Source organism: Mobula birostris, chromosome 20 (assembly GCF_030028105.1).
Source record: "Mobula birostris isolate sMobBir1 chromosome 20, sMobBir1.hap1, whole genome shotgun sequence".
Lineage (NCBI taxonomy): Eukaryota > Metazoa > Chordata > Chondrichthyes > Myliobatiformes > Myliobatidae > Mobula > Mobula birostris.
In genome coordinates this window covers 55,675,386-55,696,132 of record NC_092389.1, presented here as the reverse complement: position 1 = coordinate 55,696,132, position 20,747 = coordinate 55,675,386, and the positions used below count along the sequence as shown (strand labels likewise).

The following is a 20,747-nucleotide window of genomic DNA, read 5'->3' as shown; positions in this document are numbered from 1 at the left end:
GAAAAATGGTATTGAATCTATTTATTTTTGCAGATAGTTTTATGAAACCGATTTCTTACATTAATCACAGATGACACCTCTACCCCCATATCAGTTTAGAGCTGCAGGTGACCTTCGAGATACATAACTAATCTAATCAATATCGAAGTTGCTTCTCATCCAGATTGACCACTATTGAGGCTCCAAACCAATCTGAAAGCAGAAAAGAGGTGTGAACATTCTCCTGCCGTGAAAAGAAAATATTGTATTGAAAAATAAAACTGAACGCCCTTCCTTAACCTCAGAATCTTAAGGAGCTTCGGCTATTGCTACTATTGATAATTATTCGAGAGTGATAGTCCACGTTGTGAAAGTACTGAGACTCAGGATTATTTTACGTGAAACGCACCAATGATGTGTTATCGAGAAAAAAAAGTACAACGTTCTCGTTTGAAGATCTGAATAAACAAAATTAAATATAATTGTTATTCTTTGATTATTCCGCCGGTAAGATTTTAATTTCACGATGACACAATGTATATAAATAGTTTACCTGAAGTGTTTGTTCAGTGGACTGTCATTGATGTGACTAACCACGTGGTATGATTAATTGTCAGAATCCACTTTCTTCTCCTGTATAAGAGCTTGCAAATCAATCAACAGTTGATACCGGCAGTTGGACTATTTTCAACTGATAATCAACTCACGCAGAAAATGGGATATCCAGCAATTTACTACATCGCGAGTATTTACTATCCTGTACTAGCAGCGATTGGTATCCCTGGTAAGTAACTGAAATTGGCTACTATTGTATGTGTGTGTTTTGTTCTTGAAACATTTGTTACAGATGCTGCCTCATCTGATGAGTGTTTGAAGCCTGGTCAGGTTTAAGCATATATTTCATTTTCTTATTTCGTTTCTCTCTGAAATTGTTACTCACTTATGATGTCCAATCGACTGAGACTTAATATTTATACTTTTCTTGCATTTGCTTCACTCGACCTTCCAGCTTTACCAGCACGTATTGTTCTAAATTTGATTCTACATCAATACAGAAACTCAGACGTTCACCAAAAATGAAAGCAAAGTCTTTAGCGTCGCTGCAGCTCTCCCTGCGAGCTCCGCCGTTCGCCGGCAACATACATGATACCCGTCTCCGTCTTAATGCAACTATTTATTTATCAGTATGTGTTTGAAATTGCCACAACAACGTGCAAAACTCTTTCATTTCACTGTGTCGTCCTCTTTTGTCGGTTGTAATTAAGATACGATTAGATGAGATTTATTTTACTTCTTACATCTATCTCACAACATGGGGGTGTAAACATCTGTATGTTGCATCTCCGTTGCTAGAAACAAGATTCAAGTTTATTTGCTACCTGTAAATCGAAGCATAGGTTTAGCTCTACCGTCTCGCCACTTTAAAACATTATCTGCTAAGAAACAGTCTCCCTCATCCATTTTATTCCCGCAATATATAAAACCTTCAGCATCCTCAGCTCTCTACATGACTGGCTCGATAAGCCGCCCACTGGAAAATCTAATGTCAACTGGAACGCTGTTGATCACCTGTTACTGGGGCCCGTCGTTATCATCCAATCGAAGGACAGTGACGGAGCCCGTACGCAGGACAGTGACGCAGCCCGTACGCAGGACAGTGACGGAGCCCGTACACAGGACAGTGACGCAGCCCGTACGCAGGACAGTGACGGAGCCCGTACGCAGGACAGTGACGCAGCCCGTACGCAGGACAGTGACGGAGCCCGTAAAAGGACAGTGACGCAGCCCGTACGCAGGACAGTGACGGAGCCCGTACGCAGGACAGTGACGCAGCCCGTACGCAGGACAGTGACGCAGCCTGTACGCAGGACAGTGACGAAGAGGCCGTACGCAGGACAGTGATGCATTTCCACTCTCCACATCGAAGCCTGCCTGATCCGGCATAGGATCAGATGTCTGAGGTTCACTCAGTCCAATTCAACATGTTTATATGAACATACCAAGTAAAAATGGTCGGGGCTTATGCGCATGAAGCTAATTCTTCTTTGCTTCCTTGCAGTTAATCTAGTGGCGATTGTGATCTTGTCTCTGGGAAACTGCGGACTCTCTAAATGCATCTCCCGTTACCTGGTGGGAATGGCAGCAGCTGATTTAATGGGTGTTATTATTGCTGTTGTACTCTCTGAGATCAATAATATTTATAATTATGCGTTTCCATTGCTCATTACCCCGATTTGCGCCGTGACGCTTGTCCTGAGGGTCACAGCCATGGACTGTTCTGTTTGGCTCACGGTGGCTTTCACGTTCGATCGCTGTATTGCAATCTGCAGTCAAAAGCTGCGGGAGCGATACTGCACCGAGAGGACAGCGACTATTGCGATAGTAATTGTGTGTTTATGGAGTTGTGCGAAGGATGTCCCATTATACTTTGCGGTAGAACCTATCATTATCATTGACAACATTCCCTGGCGATGCATTTTAACAATGGATTTCCTTACGTCACCAGCGTGGAAAGCGCACCAGTTATTCAATACTATCACGACACCTTTATTGCCGATCTGTTTGATTCTGCTTTTTAATGCTTTAACAGTCAGCCATATCATCGCGGCAAACAGAGTTCGCCGGGGGCTCAGGAACAGCAGAGAGAAAAGGAATGATCCAGAGGTGGAGAACCGGAGAAAATCAATAATTTTGTTGTTCGCTCTATCAGCCAATTTCATATTGTTGTGGATCCCCTTTATTGTGTATACTATGAACTGGCAAGTTCAGAATTACTCTTACAAAGACAAATATTTGAATACCCCGTCGTACATCCTACAACAGTTTGGGTTCATGTTGCAGTTTCTGAGTACCTGCACCAACACGTGTATCTACACTCTGTCACAGAGGAAATTCAGGGAGGAGGTAAAGGGTGGATTGAAACGTCTGGTTACGTTAAACGGTCGCTTCTGCAGGTAAAACGTAAATCAAATTGTAAGCGTTGACGGAAGTTGAAATAGACTTCAATTTTTTTTTTACGTTTGGTAAATATGCCTATATTTCTGCAGCCAGGTGAACGAATGTTAGTAGTTTTACCGTTTCAGTAAAATCAGCAAAATAAATGTAATTATGTGATGCAAGAAACAACAAAAAGGCGCTGATGTGATGGCTGCATTGGCAGAAATTGTATTCCAAATTTTGGATTAATACCGTAATCTGGGTCAACGAACTAAATGAAGCCAACATGGTTTTTATCGTAGGTGGGTCGAATTCTCTGCTATTTCACTTGACCATTCCAGGGATTTATTTGATAAATGGAGAAATGTGCCCGAAGAATGGAAAACTTGCGTCATTTAAAGTGACACACACAAAATGCTGGTGAACGCAGCAGGCCAGGCAGCATCGATAGGAAGAAGTACAGTCGACGTTTCGGGTCGAGACCCTTCGTCTGCACTTCCTGTAGATCCTGCCTGGCCAGCTGCTTTCCACCAGCATATTGTGTGTGTGTTGCTTGAATTTCCAGCATCTGCAGTCCAGTTCCCAGTCTGTCGCTCAGCTCCAGCCTCCGAGTTATCAGACTGTGTCCAGTTCTGGTCACCTCACTATAGGAAAGATGTGGAAGCATTGGAAAGGGTACAGAGGAGATTTACCAGGATGCTGCCTGGTTTAGAGAGTATGCATTATGATCAGAGATTAAGGGAGCTCGGGCTTTACTCTTTGGAGAGAAGGAGGACGAGAGGAGACATCATAGTGGTATAAAGATAATAAGAGGAATAGATAGAGTGGATAGCCAGCGCCGCTTCCCCAGGGCACCACTGCTCAACACAAGGGGATATGGCTTTAAGGTAAGGGGTGGGAAGTTCAAGGGGGATATGAGAGGAAGGTTTGTGACTCAGAGAGTGGTTGATGCGTGGTATACATTGCCTGAGTCAGTGGTGGAGGCAGATAAACTAGTGAAATTTAAGAGACTACTAGACAGGTAGATGGAGAAATTTAAGGTGGGGGTGTTATAAGGGAGGCAGGGTTTGAGGGTCGGCACAACAATGTGGGCCGTAGGGCCTGTACTGTGCTGTACTGTTCTGTGCTCTATGTATCCGCTTCGACCACCATCGCTGGCAGTGCATTCCACGCACCCACTACTCTCTGTGTCAAAATCTTACCTGTGATATCCCCTTGTACCTACTTCCAAGAACCTTAAAACTATAACGCTCGTGTTAGCTATTTCAGCCCTGGGGGTAAAAGCCGCTGGCCATCCTTTGTCCTATCCGATCCACGATCAATGCCTTTCATTATCTTGTACACCTCTATCAGGTCAGCTCTCAATCTCTGACGCTCCAAGGAGAAAAGGCCAAGTTCACCCAACCTAGTCTCAGAAGGCACACTCTCCAATCCAGGCACCATCCTTGTAAATTTTCTTTGAATACTCTCTATAGTATCCACGTCCTTCCTGTGGTGAGGTGACCAGAACTGTACACAGCCTCCAAGTTGGTCTACCTAAGGTCTTATATAGCTGTAACATTAGCTCACTGCTCTTGAACTCAAACCCACAGCTGAAGAAGGTCATCACACCATACGCCTTCTTAACAACAGTGTCAACTTGCCCAGCAGCTCCAAGAGTCCTATGGACAGGAACCCCAAGATCTCCCTGATCATCCACACTGCCAAGAGTCTTACCATTAATATTATATTCTTCACGATTGACTACCGAAAGCAACCACTTCACAGTTATATGGACTGAAATCCATCTGCTATTTCTCAGCCCAGTTCTGCATCCTATCTATTTCTCTCTGTAATGTCTGACAGCCCACCAGACCGTCCACAATACCCTCAACTTCTGTGTTATCAGAACACTTACTAAACCACCCTTCTACTTCCCGTCCGGCTCATTTAGAACTATCGCAAAAGGGAGGGGCCCAGTACAGATCACTGCGGAACACTACTGGTCATCATCCTCCGTGCAGAATACGAACTATCTACAGACACACTTTACCTTGTGGGCGACCAATTGTGGTGTCAGAAAGCAAGTTCTTCTTGGTTCCATGCCTCCTTAACTTCTGAATGATTCTTCCTCGGGGATACTTTTCAAATACTGAAATCAATATACATTGAAATCAATCCCAATGCTCTACCTTCGTCAATGTGTTTTGATACATCCTCAAAGAATTCAATCGGGATCGTGAGGCATAACCTACCCTTGAGAAAGCCGATCTGACTAATTAGATTATTTCTTGCAAATGCTTATGAATCCCGCATCTCAGGAGCTTTTCAAACAACTTGACCGCCACTGAATTAGGATTCACTGGTCTATAATTTCCCGGGTCATCTCTACTCCCTTTCCTGAAAAAGGGAACAGCACTTAGAACATTAGAAGATTAGAAACAGGATCAGGCCCATCAAGCCATTCAGTAAGATCACGGCTGATCTGACCATGGACTCATCTCAACCTACCTGCCTTTCCCCCATAACTTTAATTCCCCAACTATGCAAAACTCTATCCAGCCTTGTCTTAAACATATTCGGTGTTTTCGTCTCCACTGCTCCATCGGACAGAGGATTCCAGAGATTTACCACACTTCGGGGTAAAGCAGTTTATCCTCAGCTCCGTCCTAAGTTTACTCCTCCGAATCTTAAGGCTATGTCCTCGAGTTCTAGAACCACCTACCAGTGGAAACAACTTCCCTACCTCTATCTTATCTATCCCTTTTATAATTGTGTACGTTTCTCTAAGATCTCCTATCAATCTTCTGAATTCCAGCAAGTACCGCCGCAGGTAACTCAATCTCACCTCATAGTCTAACCCCCTCATCTCTGGAGTCAACTTCATGAACCTCCTGTGCTTCGCCTCCAACATTGCAACCTCCTTTGCAAACTTTCCATCCTCTGGTACTATTCCCGTCCCTATTTATGATGTAAAGATCTTTGCCAGAGACTCAGGAATCTCCTGCTTTGCTTCCCACATTAACATGGGCTATGCTCTATCCGATCCCGGCGACTTATCTAACTTTGTACCTTTCAAAGTTAGCACATCCTCTTACTTAAGTTCTATATGCTGAAGTGTTTCAGCTCGCTGCACCCGGCAACTGCCAAGATCCTTTTCCTTGGTGAATACTGAAGCAAAGTATTCATTAAGTACCTCCGCTACCGGCTCTGGACTCCAGGCACATGTTTCCACAATCGCTCCCGATTGGTCAAGTTCACAGACGGCTCGTCCTCTTGCTCTTCACATACTTGTCGAATGCCTTGGAGCTTTCCTTAATCCTGCTCGCCAATGCCTACTCATGGCCACTTCTAGCCCTCCCAATTTCATTCTTGATCTCCTTCCTGCCATCCCTGTAATTTTCTAGAATTCTAACAGTACCAAATTTCTCGAAACGTTGGTAAACTTTTTTCTTCTACTTGCCACATTTCTGCTTAGCATTTCCCGAAATAAATCTGCTCCAAATTTATCCTCCCAAGTTCCTGCCTAATAGTATACAAATGACACGAATTGTTCAAACAGAAACTATTGAACTTAATTCACAAACACCCGCTTTTGATTTGAACTACAACTCCGGTCGGGCCCCGCGCTCAATCAGCTGCAACTGTCGAACAGGGCAGTCCGCAGGGCCTTCTGGGAGCTGTAGTTATGTATTTCTTGTTCGGTTCTTGCAAAATCACTTTTCCTCAGCCACCGCAAACATCTGGGAACGGACTGACCGAGGCGTCGAAAGGGAACCACGCCCGTCCTTGTAGACGCCGAGACCAGCGACCACCCACAGAAGTAATTCGCTAAACTCCACCATGGCAATGGAGCAGAATAGAGGGGCCGGAACATGGCGCAGATTTCCACCCGGCCTATTGTATCTCAGACCCATCTCTGTCCGCTGTTATCACTGGCTGAGTTGCCGTTCAGTGAAATGAAAATGTAGAGATGAGGTTCTCTGTGAATGCCCTGACGTATTGTGACATGGTTCCGTTTGGCTGTTCCCCTTTAACAATCCTCTCTCCCTGATTATGCCCTAATTTCAGTCATTAGATTTCCAATTGCTGCTAGTTTACTTAATTACAGTACATCTGGTTTGCATCAGAGACTGTGAAATGAGTACGATGGAGTCGCAATCACAGGTCGCCAGTTTGTTCGTCTATCCTTGTATGATACTTCATTCTCTCGTTCGCTGAGAACCGTTAGTTCTAAATTTAGTTTCGAGTTCAGGTTTAGTTTCAAGACAGTCCCTGTAGATCTCGTTACCTTGTCAAGATTCCTCCGGTTTGCTGTTCTACGTTCACGTCTACGCCAGCATTCCCAACTCAGTCGACGTGCCGGTGTCCTGCACTTGAGTTCTCCTCAGTCGCCCCGTGCAACATATTGAAAGTCAGTCGTAGTAGTGATAGTATCACTGATGTAGAATTCTCTTTCTGTGAACTTAAGAAGGCTATTATCAATTCGGGAAACACACAGACAATGCTGGAGGAACTCAGCAAGGCAGGGAGTAGCTTTGGAAAGAGTACAGTCGAAGTTTGGGCAGAGGCACATCTGCAGGACGGTAGGTATATTAAAAAAAAAGAAAAAAAAACTTACCTGGTGAGTTCCTCCAGCATTTTGTGTATTTTGCTTGAATTTCCAGCATCTGCAGATTTTCTCCTGTTCGTGTTTGGTTATTATTAATGCAGGTCAAATGTCTCCAGGAAACGATAATGTGTTAATTTATGATTAGCCATCTGACTGACAAGTCTGTTGAGATAATAACATTTTAAAATCGCATTTATCGATGAGGCTCGCTTCTTTAGTCATGAAAAAAGGCATTCTAGAGGCTCTACGCCTGATACTTCCAGTTGCAGGCCTTATCGTTAACCTCTCAGTTTTATAAATCGAGCGTTTGAAATATATTTTGGATAAAAAAGGTGATATATAGCTTTATCAATGTGGATTTCAGAAGGCTAATATGACATTAGATTCAGTTTTTGGTTTAGAAGATAACATTAAGAAAGTACAATTAAATAATGATGTAATAGCATTTTCTGACATTGAAAAGGCATACGATATTTATGGAAGGATGAATTTTGATTAAATTATGAAAAAGATTGAGGGAAAGATTGCATATTTTTTGAGTTTTATATTTGGACAGTCTGTGCTGGCACGGGTGGGCCAGTTGCATTCGGGTTTCTATGAGATAGAGACTGAGAAGCCATAAGGCAGCATTTGTAACCTTTACAAACAGCAGGAATTCTGCAGATGCTGTAAATTCAAGCAACACACATCAAAGTTGCTGGTGAACGCAGCAGGCCAGGCAGCATCTCTCGGAAGAGGTGCAGTCGACGTTTCAGGCCGAGACCCTTCGTCAGGACTAACCTTTTATTGTTTAATATTATGATTAATGATATTTTCTGTGAGATAGCCACTGGGGTGGGTTAATCACTATATTCAGATGGTGCAGCTTTATGGATTAGAGGTAGGAATTTCAATGATACTGTATATTGGATGCAATTGGCAATTAACAAATTTGAAGCACAGGCAAAGAGATGAGGATTTAAGCTTTCAGAAGCTAATGCACAAGTTATTTGTTTTACAAATGGTATAAATAGACCTGCAGTGGATTTGAAATGATATGGTCAAACTCTTGAAGTTATATCAGTGGTAAGATTTCCAGGCAAGTGGGTCGATAACAAGCTGACACAGAAGCGCCATATCAGTAAAACAACAATATAAAGGAGTATTAAATATTCTCAGGTGTCTGTGGGTGTTCTGGCGTGCTACATGATTATCACTCTTGACCATTTTCATCTGTTTAATTGGATCTGTTCTTGATTATGGTTGTGTGGCTTATGGATTAGATTAATATTCAACTATACGGGTGTGATACAACCACAGGCTTTAAGATTGTGTTGTGATGCAGTAAGGTCGTCCCTTGTTTTGTCTTTACTGGTTGAAATGGGACAATTACAATTACATTTATGGAGATGGCAGTCGATGTTAACATACTGGATAAATTTGAGCGGCAAAGAAATGATCATTAAAGTTGGGTTGGAAGACTATTGGAAACACCACAGGAAGAGTGTTTTTACTTTTAGGTGCTGGGATCTTATCACGCTGGGAAGGCGGGATTGCTGGATTACGCAAGGTTGCCCACGGTCACATTCTCTGAAACCCCACCTTGTTCTCCCTCTGACTATTCAATATTTGGTCACACAGTTCAATAAAGTCCAAGGATTCTGTTATGCCCGGGAGTCTGTTGATTCAACAGAGTATGAAGGAAATTATTACGATATGTCAACCATTAATTCAGACTAATCAAAAATAATTTAAGTGGGAATGTTGGTGTGGCTGTTTTTGTGCCTGAGTAACAGGTGACGATAAAGAAAGGACTCGCCAACCATTTACAGTATATACAGCAGAACGTATTGCCATCTTTTCAGGCTTAAAGTAGGTGGAGGAATTTTGTCCATGTAAAATTGTAATTTGTTCAGACGCTTTTTCGGTTTTGATGATCTTCTTAAGACACGTTCTAGGAGTTGGTCAGATTTACTATTGGGAACTCATGAAACATTATTTCATATTCAAAGTATTGTTCTTTATGTCCCCTTCTTGTGGGTCTCTGCACACAGAACTGCTCAGAGGAATGGGCGGGTTGACTGTTTAGTTACAAGTGTTGTTAAAAAATCAACAATGGATGAAGACCTCCCAATGAACAAATCAGAAGCTGAGGTTTGTAGGGTTGGTTCTTCTGGCAAGACTGACGGGTTAATGGGCGCAAGGGGAGACACATTTACATAAAACTGTTAAGTTTGTGGGTGAAAGGAGTAAGAAAAAGGACGGAAATAATTATATCGATACGGCTCAGAATTGGCTATACTGTGCTCAATTGTACATTATGTTGTGCTGCAAAATATCGTTCTGGGTCGTGTAGGTTTTGTCATTATGAAACAGTTGAACACCTACTTCAGGGTGAAGCATATCATGTAGAAATAACTCAAATGCAGGCTTCATTACGATCTTTGGGGGGCTGATATCTATAATTTTAAAACATTCTTAACTTGCGGAGGGACGAACGTAACTCATGGTATTGCATTTCATAACTTGCAATATGTAGGGTTTGTTGGAGTAATTTAGCTTTCATTAGAAAAAAAAAAGAGCGAGGGTCTTATTCCCAATTCTGCGCACCACACTCCAGTTGAGTTAGTAGCGGGAATGCGCCTTTAAGTTGGAGAGACAACCGCCGTTTATCCAAAGCCCGCCCTATTTTTCAAATCGGCCAATCATTCAGTGGGGGGAGGAGGAGGAGACTGGTGTGATTGATGCTGGATTAGTTCATCAGCATCAGAGGAGACCCCATGTCGTTTTCTGGGAACGTCAGACTGTGAATTTGGTGGGCTGGAATGGGAATAGATGGACATATCAGCAGACCAGTGACTGGGTGGCATTCTGGAGTACATCTTGGACTGATATCTGGCTGGGCCAATCAGGTACTGAGGCTCCTGGATGGTGCTTTATCCCTCCCAAGCACACACTGTCCTGATGTGGCGGAGCTGTCGGTCAATGGGATAATCCGCCCGTGAACAACACCTGGGAGATCAGGCGGTAAATGTGAGGAGCTGGAGCCCGTATTGGAGACACAGCGGCCGCTTCTGGCTTGTGCTCAGGACGCGGCTTTATTCATGAACTGAAGCACCGAGGTGACCGGATATTTCACCGCGCTGATCAACTGCTCCCTGAATTTCGACTGAGTCACCGCGTAAATAAATGTGTTCGTGCAGCAGCTGAAATTCCTCAGCAAAAACCCCACGTAGTGAAAGATCCGTTCAGAATCATTGAAATCAAATCCCTTTCCTGAGACCTGATAATATATGATATTTACAACCAGTGTCATCCACAGGAGGATGAAGTTGCCGGAGAGGGTGAAGAGTAAAACCACAGACCTCCTCCTGCTCTCCATCTCCGGGTCACTGCGGTTCTCCCCCTTCCTCTGACCCTTCAGCCCCTTACGGACCCGACTGGCCACTAAAATGTGTCTGGCTGTCAGAGCGTTGAGCAGCAGGATCCCAGCGAAAGGGAGGAGCGGAGTTAAAACTGTATCGAGCCAGTCATATCCTATCCATCCAGGGTCAGTGAAATAATTGTCTATGAGATTACAGAACCACGGTACTTTGTCGATGATCACCAAGGGTTCCCGTGCGAAGTATCGGGGTATGTTTTTCAGACAGGACAGTACGCCGGTTGTTGTTAGAACCACAGCCGCAGTTTTCCCAGTGCAATATTTTGTTTTCAGCTTCTGGCAGCAAATGACGACAAACCGATCAAAGGTGAAAGTGACGGTGAACCAGACAGAACAGTCTGTGGCTGCGTACGTCAGTGAATCGATAACACTGCACACAGGGGTGATGTTCAGTACATTCCACGTGAAGTAATACAAATTGATTTGAAACAAGACCTCTATGACAATGGTCAGTAGATCGGCCGCTGCCATGGCCACCAGGTAGCGAGTGGTGCAGGTAGAGAGGCCGCACTTTCCCCGGGACAGGATCACAATCGCCACTAAATTCACTGGAGAGGGGGAGGGGGAAAGAGGGAGAGAGAGGGAGACTGGGCATCACTGAACACATTCTTCGGGAATTAACAAAGGTTTATTCAGCTGAAGATCAGGAGTGCTGGAGTCTGTGAACGGCTGCTAACCTAACAGCAGACACGGGTCACCCTGTCTCTGACCTGCCATCTCCGGTGTGGAAAGAAGACGATGCGAGGGCAATCGTCGGCGATAAAAACCAGTTGTTTGAGCAACAATCGGTGCTGATCCCGATTCCAGTCGCCGATGGGGCCGGTTTCACTGATTTAACCGTGAATGACCAAGCCTCTGGAAACTCAGCATCTGATGGGGCCGAGAAGGGAGGCAGAGGGGAGCAAGACGCCCAAAATATTGGATGAACTCAGCAAGTCAGACAGAATCCATGGAATTGCACAATCTCTCCTATCGGGCCGAGACCCTTCTTCACGATGAAGCGTTGCCCCGATTTACGATGGGTCACAGGGAGCAAACAGGAACATTTAGTAACCTGAGGCTGGGTGGCTGCGTTAATGGATTAATTCTACAGCGCAGTTCAATTCGATAAAACACGTCTGCGGATTGGTGGATTCTGGTTCAGGGGATCAGACGCAATTATCAACCAACAGGCAGTGGGATCCGACTGTGACAGACTTTACAAGGAGACGTGAACTATAGGACTATAGTGTAGCTCTGACTAATAGCTCAGAAGCAGCGAACTTCACAATGTGAACCACTCCCAGTCACACCCTCCCGGCGAGCTGCCTGTCCCCAGCACTAGGGCTGCTCCAGACAAGGTGTCATTAAACTGACCCCGTATTACCTTGCTGAAGAACCTCGCTCCCCAGCACTGGCACAACTCCAGATAAGGTCCCATTAAAACCCGCCTATTCACCCCTTCACACAGAACTGCCTGTCCCCTGCACTGGGACAACTGTGGACAAGGTCCCGCTAAAACCCTACCACCCATCCCTTCCCGGAGAGCTGCCTGTCTCTAGCACTACTACCACTCCGGACAATGTCCCATTAAAACATTCCCCATCACACATTCCCGGAGAGCTGCCTGCCCACTGCACTGGGACAAGGTCCCGCTAAAACCCTGCCACCCATCCCTTCCCGGAGAGCTGCTTGTCCCCAGCACTGGGACAAATCTGGAGAAGGTGTCATTAAAGGCACAGCAACGTTGGAGTCGATCCCGTTAGTTAGAGGAGAGTCGGAGGCTTTGCTCCTCGTGTCATTAAATATGAAAAATCAGACTGTTGCATTAACAGGATCGATATCTCTGACCGACATTTGTGCAATGTTCATCAGGTTGGATGATCGTCAAATTAACACAACCAGGTTCACAGCGGTTAACAGAAACACCAAACATGAATTGCTCTGCTCACTCACCAGGAACTCCAATGACGGCAATCAACACGTACAATATTTTCTCCACACTCTCATACCGATCCAACATTGCAGACATTTTCTCTGTCCAGTGATTTGTCTCCCTGTGCTACAGGCGATCTCTCCGAATGAAATGTTAAGGCAGCACATACCTGGGGTTTTTAATACCATTTAGCAACTCCACAGGGACAGAATTCAACAGATTTAACAATAAAGGTTTTTAAATGATTTATAAACACATTACATCAGACAGGTTCAATTCCCGGGATGACACATTGAGATTAATTTAGTGAATTAATTGTGTGAGTTTTTATTTCTTCTGACAAAGATACCTGAACCTTCCGAGCTGCCTTATGAAATAAAAAAAAAGCAAGATAAAATCTGCAGATATTGGAAATCCAAGTAACACACACCAAATGCTGGAGGAACTCAGCAGGTCACCATCTAACTCCGACTGATCTCTTCTTCCAGTGCAGCCGAAGGTTCTCGGCCCGGAACGGCGACTGTACTCGTTTTCATTCATACAGCCTGGCCTGCTGAGTTCTGACAGCTTTTTGCGTCTGTCGCTGCCATCAATTAAATGTTCTCCAATGTGAATGTGTACTTCAACAGAATCATTTGCTGAATATTGGCCTGTCATTGTAGCTTGTGAACTTGTATTGAATTACTACTGCTACCATTCTCCTCAAGTGTTTAAACTCTTGATAAAGTTTCTGTCTGGGGGTCTCTACCGAGAGAGTCCCTAAGAAAATGTCTGTTTGTGGTGATGAATAAATACTTTCAGATTCACGAAACTCTCCGACTTCTGCAGTAACTTAGTCACAGTCAGAACCTTTGAGGGCTCCTTCAGGATTCACCCGAAACCTCATGCACGGCCATCAAACTCAGGGACTGTTTGTCTGGTGTTTGAACTCATAATCCCTACCGAAGGCCTTGGATTCTGGGCTGCTGAATTGCGGGTCTTTGTGTGACACAAGTGTCTCTGGCATTCCATGGTGAGTGAATACTGCTTTCAGCTGCTGAAAAACTGCTGAGGATAGCTTGGACACCTCAGCTTTCCAGGACTGATCAAGAGTGAGAAGATATTTGTCTCTTTTCAGCTCGAAGATGTCTGTGCCCGCAATTTTTCATCGACAGTGTTGGAATTCTGCGCGACGGAAAGGGATCCGCATGATTTTTGTACAGGTTTCCGCATGCTTCACATGTCTTTACGTAATCTCCTAGCTGTGTGCTTAGACCGGGCACCACACGGATTGCCTTGCTCTACGGCGACGTTTCTCAATGTCTTGATATCCCTGACTTTTGAGAAGCAGGAATGACGAGTATGGAGCAAACAATCAAGCATGTGAGTATGTTTTCTTGACGCCAGTAAGGTCTGCGTTGGTGAGCTTCTTTTGGAACAGATGGCCAGCGATGCTCACAGTATTGCCTGACCTTGCTGCAGATTTGGAGCAATACACACAGTGTTCTGGAGGAGCTCAGCAGGTCAGGCAGCATCTCTGGATGGGAATAAATAGTCGATGTATCGACCCGAGACTCTTCATCAGGTCCCTCCATCAGCAGATTTCATCCTTTTACATCATCGCGAATTTCGTTCAGTTCACTCTGTGATGCCGGATTGATTTCACTTACCTGAGGGAAGTGGATGTTGGTATCTTCCATGAGGGCAGAGTCAGCTTCTGTGTACTCACTGTTTGCATGGCATCCTCGACAGAGTGTTTGGTGTTTGAAAAGTTTGTCCCAGACATCTTCACTTTCCTAACAGAATGGAATAAACTTCATTCTGAATATTTGCAGATGTGGAGGTAAGTCAATCTGAAGCAGGGACTCAGCCCGAAAAATCGACTGTTTACTCTTTACCTTTGAAGCCTCCTGGCCTGCTGAGTTCTTCCAGCATTCCGTGAGTGTTGATTTGGATTTCCAGCATCTGCAGATTTTCTAGTGTTTCGAGCTGAGGTAGTTGGCAAGTAGCCTGTCGTCCGTTTCAAGTGGGAATTATGACAAGAGAACAAGGCGAGGATGGTAAGGACCCAAGAGCTGGAGAATCCAAGACTAGAACCGAAACACAATATCGGTCTGAAAGGAATGACATGTTCTAAGCTAGACGCTAGACCAGAACCCAAAGTCAAGCTGACGTTTCAACACCGAAGCTCAGTTCAGCTGCTCTTTAAATATTAAAATCCTGGCGCCAAAACATGGACGCCAATTAGCGGAGCAGACATGAATATTTAAAAGGACAGCGACAGTTCGCCATATTTTGGAGAATCGGAGCGGCTGAACCTCGGAAGCTGGCGTGGTAGGCTGCGCATCGTAACAGGGCCCCATCCCCTTTGACCGAATCCTGACGGCCCTGGCCACTGGGAGAGATGATGATATTTGACAAGGACGAGCGCCCGATCCACGTTGTCCCCTCCAGGAACCCAGCGGCGTCACTCGGCTCCGAATCTCAGTCAGTCCACGAGGAACTGTCCAACATGCCGAACAGTTCCTGAGTCCCGAGTTCATTTTACCATGAAGACCTGTTCCCCAGCAACAAACATGGGCGGCAGCGGGACTGATGGCGGTGGGGCTAACGGGTTGGTATTTACAGGATTGAGTTTGGAAATGTGGAAGGTGGGATCGATCCTGGGAGCTACAAGGTGTAAGCGGAAGAGTTTACTTTCATGAGAACCTTGAAACATCCAATGAACTTGGGTGCCTATTACTTAGACTCCACCCAGAGGGGCAAATCCTGAGAAGACGCCGAGACCAGGCTGCGAATCTGGTCCCCGTCTTCTCTTGCGGTTTTCCCTTATTACGGCCTTCCGGGTGGAGACAAAAAAAAAATATCTCGCCCGTCCATTTTCCTGACGAGAGCTTCAGCCACAGTAACCCCAACCTTCAAGTAACCCCCACAGTAACCCCTTCAAGGTCGGCGGAGGCGCGGCAGTGAAGGAGAGAGTGCGGGGATTGGCTGAGCAGGAGCGGTTGGTTTAAAAGCCGGTCGTGAGCAGCCAGCAACACAGACCTTCAAGGTCGGCGGAGGCGCGGCAGGTGAAACTAATTACTCAAATTATCAGCTAATATAATCAAGGTTTGCTCCGAGGGAGCGGCCTGTCGAGGGAAGGGCCTTATGAGAGAAGGGTGAGTCTTTGGTTCGAGAGTCTTCGGCGAGGAGGCTGAGGGAGAAGACTACGCCACAGTTGGAGAGAGGGTGAGAAGTGGTGAAGAAATGACCGCTAGGCTGATTCAGTGTGCTGCGTGCATGATGTGGGAGGTCAGGGACACTGATGGTGCTTCTGGCTCCTACAACTGCGGAAAATGTGTCCAGATTCAGCTTCTGAAGGACCGTGTTGCAGCACTGGAGAGGCAACTGGATGACCTCAGCTTCATCCGGGAAAACGAGAGATTTCTGGACAGGACCTACAGCGAGGTCGTTACATCGAGGATAGCGGAAGAGAGAAGAGGAGCGACGATGAGGAAGGAAAGGATGTTTGAAGTACAGGAGACCCCGGGGGATGTACCTCTCGTAAACAGGTTCACCCTCTTGGAAGCTGTCGGGACAGAAGACACTGCCAGCCTGAGAGGCGGTCAGGTCAGCCAGTCAACAACTGGCGCTGAAGCAAAGCCGAGGAGAGACGTCAGGCAGAGCCGTGGTAGTAGGGGACTCCATAGTGAGAGGTGCAGAAAGGGGTTTCTGAGGCAACAGGCGAGATTTAAGGATGGTGTGTTGCCTCCCTGGTGCCGGGATCCAGGATGTCATGGACCGATTGCAGGACATCCTCAAGAGTGAAGGTGAACATCCGGAAGTGGTGGTGCATGTCGGCACAAATGACGTGGGGAAGAAGAGGAAAGACATTCTACAGCGCGACTTCAGAGAACTCGGGAGAAGGCTGAAAAGCAGGACTTCCAGGGTGGTTATCTCCGGTTTGCTTCCAGTTCCCCGTGCTGGAGTGGGCAAGAACAGGGAGATAATGGATCTGAATGTGTGGCTGAGTAACTGGTGCAGGAAGCAAGGATTTACATTCTTGGACCACTGGGGTATGTTTCGGGGTAAGGATGAATTGTTTAAAAGGGACGGGTTGCACCTTAATAAGCGGGGAACCAGCATTCTGGCAGGCAGGTTTGCCTCTGAAACACGGGTGTGTTTAAACTAAGTAGTGGGGCGGGGGGCGGGGCGGGAGGGGACGAACTGGAAATATAAGGATGGAGATAAAGGGAAAGTCAGAATAAGAAAAGTTAAGAACGACAGCAGAATCAACAGAGCAGAAAGCTCAAGAAGGGATCGTACAGTATGGCCAAGCGAAACAGGAATTGATATGGGAGGTGAGGGGAGTATTGAATTAAAAGTATTGTATATGAATGCACGGAGTATAAGAAATAAAGTGGATAAGCTTGAGGCACAGTTGGAAATTGGTAAGTATGATGTTGTGGGAATAACAGAGACATGGCTTCAAGTGGACAGGGCCTGGGAAATGAATATTCAACGTATACGTCCTATCGAAGGGACAGACTGATGGACAGAGTGGGTGGGGTGACTCTGTTGGTGAGGAATGATATTCAGTCCCTTGCGAGGGGGAACATAGAATCAGCAGACGTAGAGTCAGTATGGATGGAGCTGAGAAATTCTAAGGGTGGAAAGATCATAATTGGAGTTATCTACAGGCCCCCAAACAGTAGTCTGGATATAGGATGTAAGTTGAATCAAGAGTTAAAACTGGCATGTCGCAAAAGTAATGCTACAGCTTTTATGGGGGATTTCAACATGCAGGTAGACTGGAGGAACCAGGTTGGTACTGGACCCCAAGAAAGGGAGTTTGTGGAGCCCCTCCGAGATGGATTCTTGGAACAGCTTGTACTGGAGCCTTTGAGAGAGAACGCAATTCTAGATTTAGTGTTGAACAATGAACCGGATTTGATCAGGGTCCTCGAGGTAAAGCAGCCATTAGGAGGTAGTGACCATAATATGATAAGCTTTAATCTACAATTTGAGAAGGAGAAGGGAAAATCGGAAGTGTCAGTATTACAGTTGAACAAAGGGAACTATGGTGCTAAGAGGGAGGAGCTTGCCAAAGTTCAATGGAACAACACCCTAGCAGGGATGACAGTGGGACAACAATGGCAGGTTTTTCTGGGAATAATGCCGAAGGTGCATAATCAGTTCATTCCAAAGAGAAAGAAAGATCCTAAGGGGAGTAAGGGGAGGCCGTGGCTGACAAGGGAAGTAATGGACAGTATAAAAATAAAGGAGAAGAAGTATAACTTAGCGAAGATAAGTGGGAAGCTGGAGGATTTGGAAACTTTTAAAGAGCAACAGAAGGTAACTAAAAAGGCAATACGCGGAGAAAAAAAAATGAGGTACGAAGGTAACCTAGCCAAGAATATAAAGGAGGATAGTAAAAGCTTCTTTAGGTATGCGAAAGGGAACAAAAAGTAGTTAAGACCAAAACTGGGCACTTAAATACAGAAACGGGTGAATTTATTATGGGGAACAAGGAAACGGCAGACGAGTTGAACAGGTACTTTGGATAACAAGGGAAGACACAAACAATCTCCCAGATATTGCAGTTGCCAAAGGACCTCGGGTAATAGATGAACTGAAGGAAATTTATATTAGGCAGGAAATGGTGCTGGATAGACTGTTGGGTCTGAAGGCTGGTAAGTCCCCGGGACCTGATGGTCTGCATCCCAGGGTACTTAAGGAGGTGACTTTAGAAATCGTGGACGCATTGGTAATCATTTTCTAATGTTCAATAGATTGAGGATCAGTTCCTGTGGATTGGAGGGTGGCTAATGTTGTCCCTCTCTTTAAGAAAGGAGGGCGAGAGAAAACGGAATTATAGACCGGTTAGCCTGATGTCAGTGGTGGGAAAGATGCTGGAGTCAATTATAAAAATGAAATTACGACACTTTTGGATGCAGGAACAGGATCGGTCCCAGTCAGCATAGTTTTACGAAGGGGAAATCGTGCTTGACTCATCTTCTGGAATTTTTTGAGGATGTAACTATGAAAATGGATAAGGGAGGGCCAGTGGATATAGTGTATTTGGACATTCAGAAAACCTTTGATAAAGTCCAACATAGGAGATTAGTGGGCAAAATTAGGACCCATGGTATTGGGGGCAGAGTCCTGACATGGAATGAAAATTGGCTGGCTGACAAGAGACAAAGAGTAGCGATTAACGGGTCGCTTTCGGAATGGCAGGCGGTGACCAGTGGGGCACCGCAGGGTTCAGTGCTAGGACCGCAGCTGTTTACAATATACATTAATGATTTGGATGGAAGGATTAAAAGTAACATTAGCAAATTTGCAGATGACACAAAGCTGAGTGGCAGTGTGAAATGTGAGGAGAATGTAATGAGAATGCAGGGTGACTTCGACAGGCTGGGTGAGTGGGCGGATACATAGCAAATGCAGTTTAATGTGGATAAATATGAGGTTATCCACTTTGGTGGTAAGAACAGGAAGGCAGATTATTATTTAAATGGAGTCAAGTTAGGAAAAAGGGAAGTACAACGAGATCTGAGTGTTTCTGTACATCAGTCACTGAAAAGAAGCACGCAGGTACAGCAGGCAGTGAAGAAAGCTAACCGCATGCTGGCCTTCATAACAAGGGGAATTGAGTATAGGAGCAAAAAGGTCCTTCTGCAGCTGTACAGGGTCCCGGTAAGACCACAGCTGGAATATTGTGCGCACTTTTGGTCTCTAAATTTGAGGAAGGACATTCTTGCTATTGAGGGATCACAGTGTAGCTTCACAAGGTTAATTCCCGGGATGGCGGGATTGTCATATGTTGAAAGATTGGAGCGACTGGTCTTGTATACACTGGAGTTTAGAAGGCTGAGAGGGGATCTTATTGAAACATATAAGATTATCAAGGGATTGGACACGCTGGAGGCAGGAAGCATGTTCCCGCTGATGGGTGAGTTCAGAACCAGAGGCCACAGTTTAAGAATTAGGGGTAGGCCATTTAGAACGGAGTTGAGGAAAATCTTTTTCACCCAGAGAGTAGTGGATATGCGGAATGCTTTGCCCCAGAAGGCAGTGGAGGCTAAGTCTCTGGATATTTTCAAGAAAGAGATGGACAGAGCTCTTAAAGATAGCGGAATCAAAGGTTATGGGGATAAGCTGGAACCGGATACTGATTGTGGATGATCAGCCATGATGACAGTGAATGGCGGTGCTGGCTGGAGGGGCCGAATGGCCCAGTCCTGCATCTATTTTCTATTGCCTATTCAATACTGATGTGAAATGTGATTTGGTCACTTATTCCGGCTCCAGGCATACTTTCACTCCTCCACCACTGAGTTGGCTACTTCCCTGCTTTCTCTACAGTGCCCCTTATGATTTTAATGTATAGACAAGATGTTCCCTCCAGATAGGGAGGCCGGACATTCCGGCTTTTGAACACTCTGTCCTCCGTCCTGCGCCACCTCGAGCCGGACGTTAATTTGTCCTCCTTTTTTTTTGGGTCTGACAAAGAAACTTCCATAAATTACCTCAGATATACTTGAAACAGTGGGAACTGAGAGAGAAAACACCCGTTAATATATTTTTATTGTGTGGAGTTTCCGTTGTCACTACTACTCATGCGCAGAGTACGAGTGACGTCAGCACGTCCGAAAGGCACGTCAAGCTGTTCAGAAAATCCGAGGTCTCTTTTACAAACCTGAAGAAGGTGAGTGCTTACATCTCCCGATTCCATGCAGCAATGCTCACACAGAACGGGTTTCTTCAATGATGACCTCAGCTTGGAGGAACGAGAAAAACCGTCTGCAAGTGGACTCAGTCAAAGCAGAGCTCCAAATGTGTAACAACTTCTCAGAAGAGTGTCCAGCCATGTACAAAAAAAACTCCTGGCCAACAGAAAACTCCTGGAAATGGCAAGTAAAGGGCAGAAATAAATA

The 20,747-nt window shown here is 45.4% G+C and overlaps 1 protein-coding gene and 1 pseudogene across 1 annotated transcript; one reads left to right on the top strand and one right to left on the bottom strand.

Moving 5' to 3' along the window:
• Nucleotides 1-2,007: 2,007 nt before the first annotated feature.
• On the top strand, nt 2,008-3,108 carry LOC140184987 (probable G-protein coupled receptor 139). The gene has a single exon (XM_072238219.1). The coding sequence runs from the start codon at nt 2,008-2,010 to the stop codon at nt 2,935-2,937; it is 930 nt and encodes a 309-aa protein (XP_072094320.1). The 3' UTR covers nt 2,938-3,108.
• A 7,463-nt stretch (nt 3,109-10,571) lies between these two features.
• On the bottom strand, nt 10,572-13,031 carry LOC140185189 (probable G-protein coupled receptor 139; annotated as a pseudogene).
• Between the last annotated feature and the right edge of the window lie 7,716 nt (nt 13,032-20,747).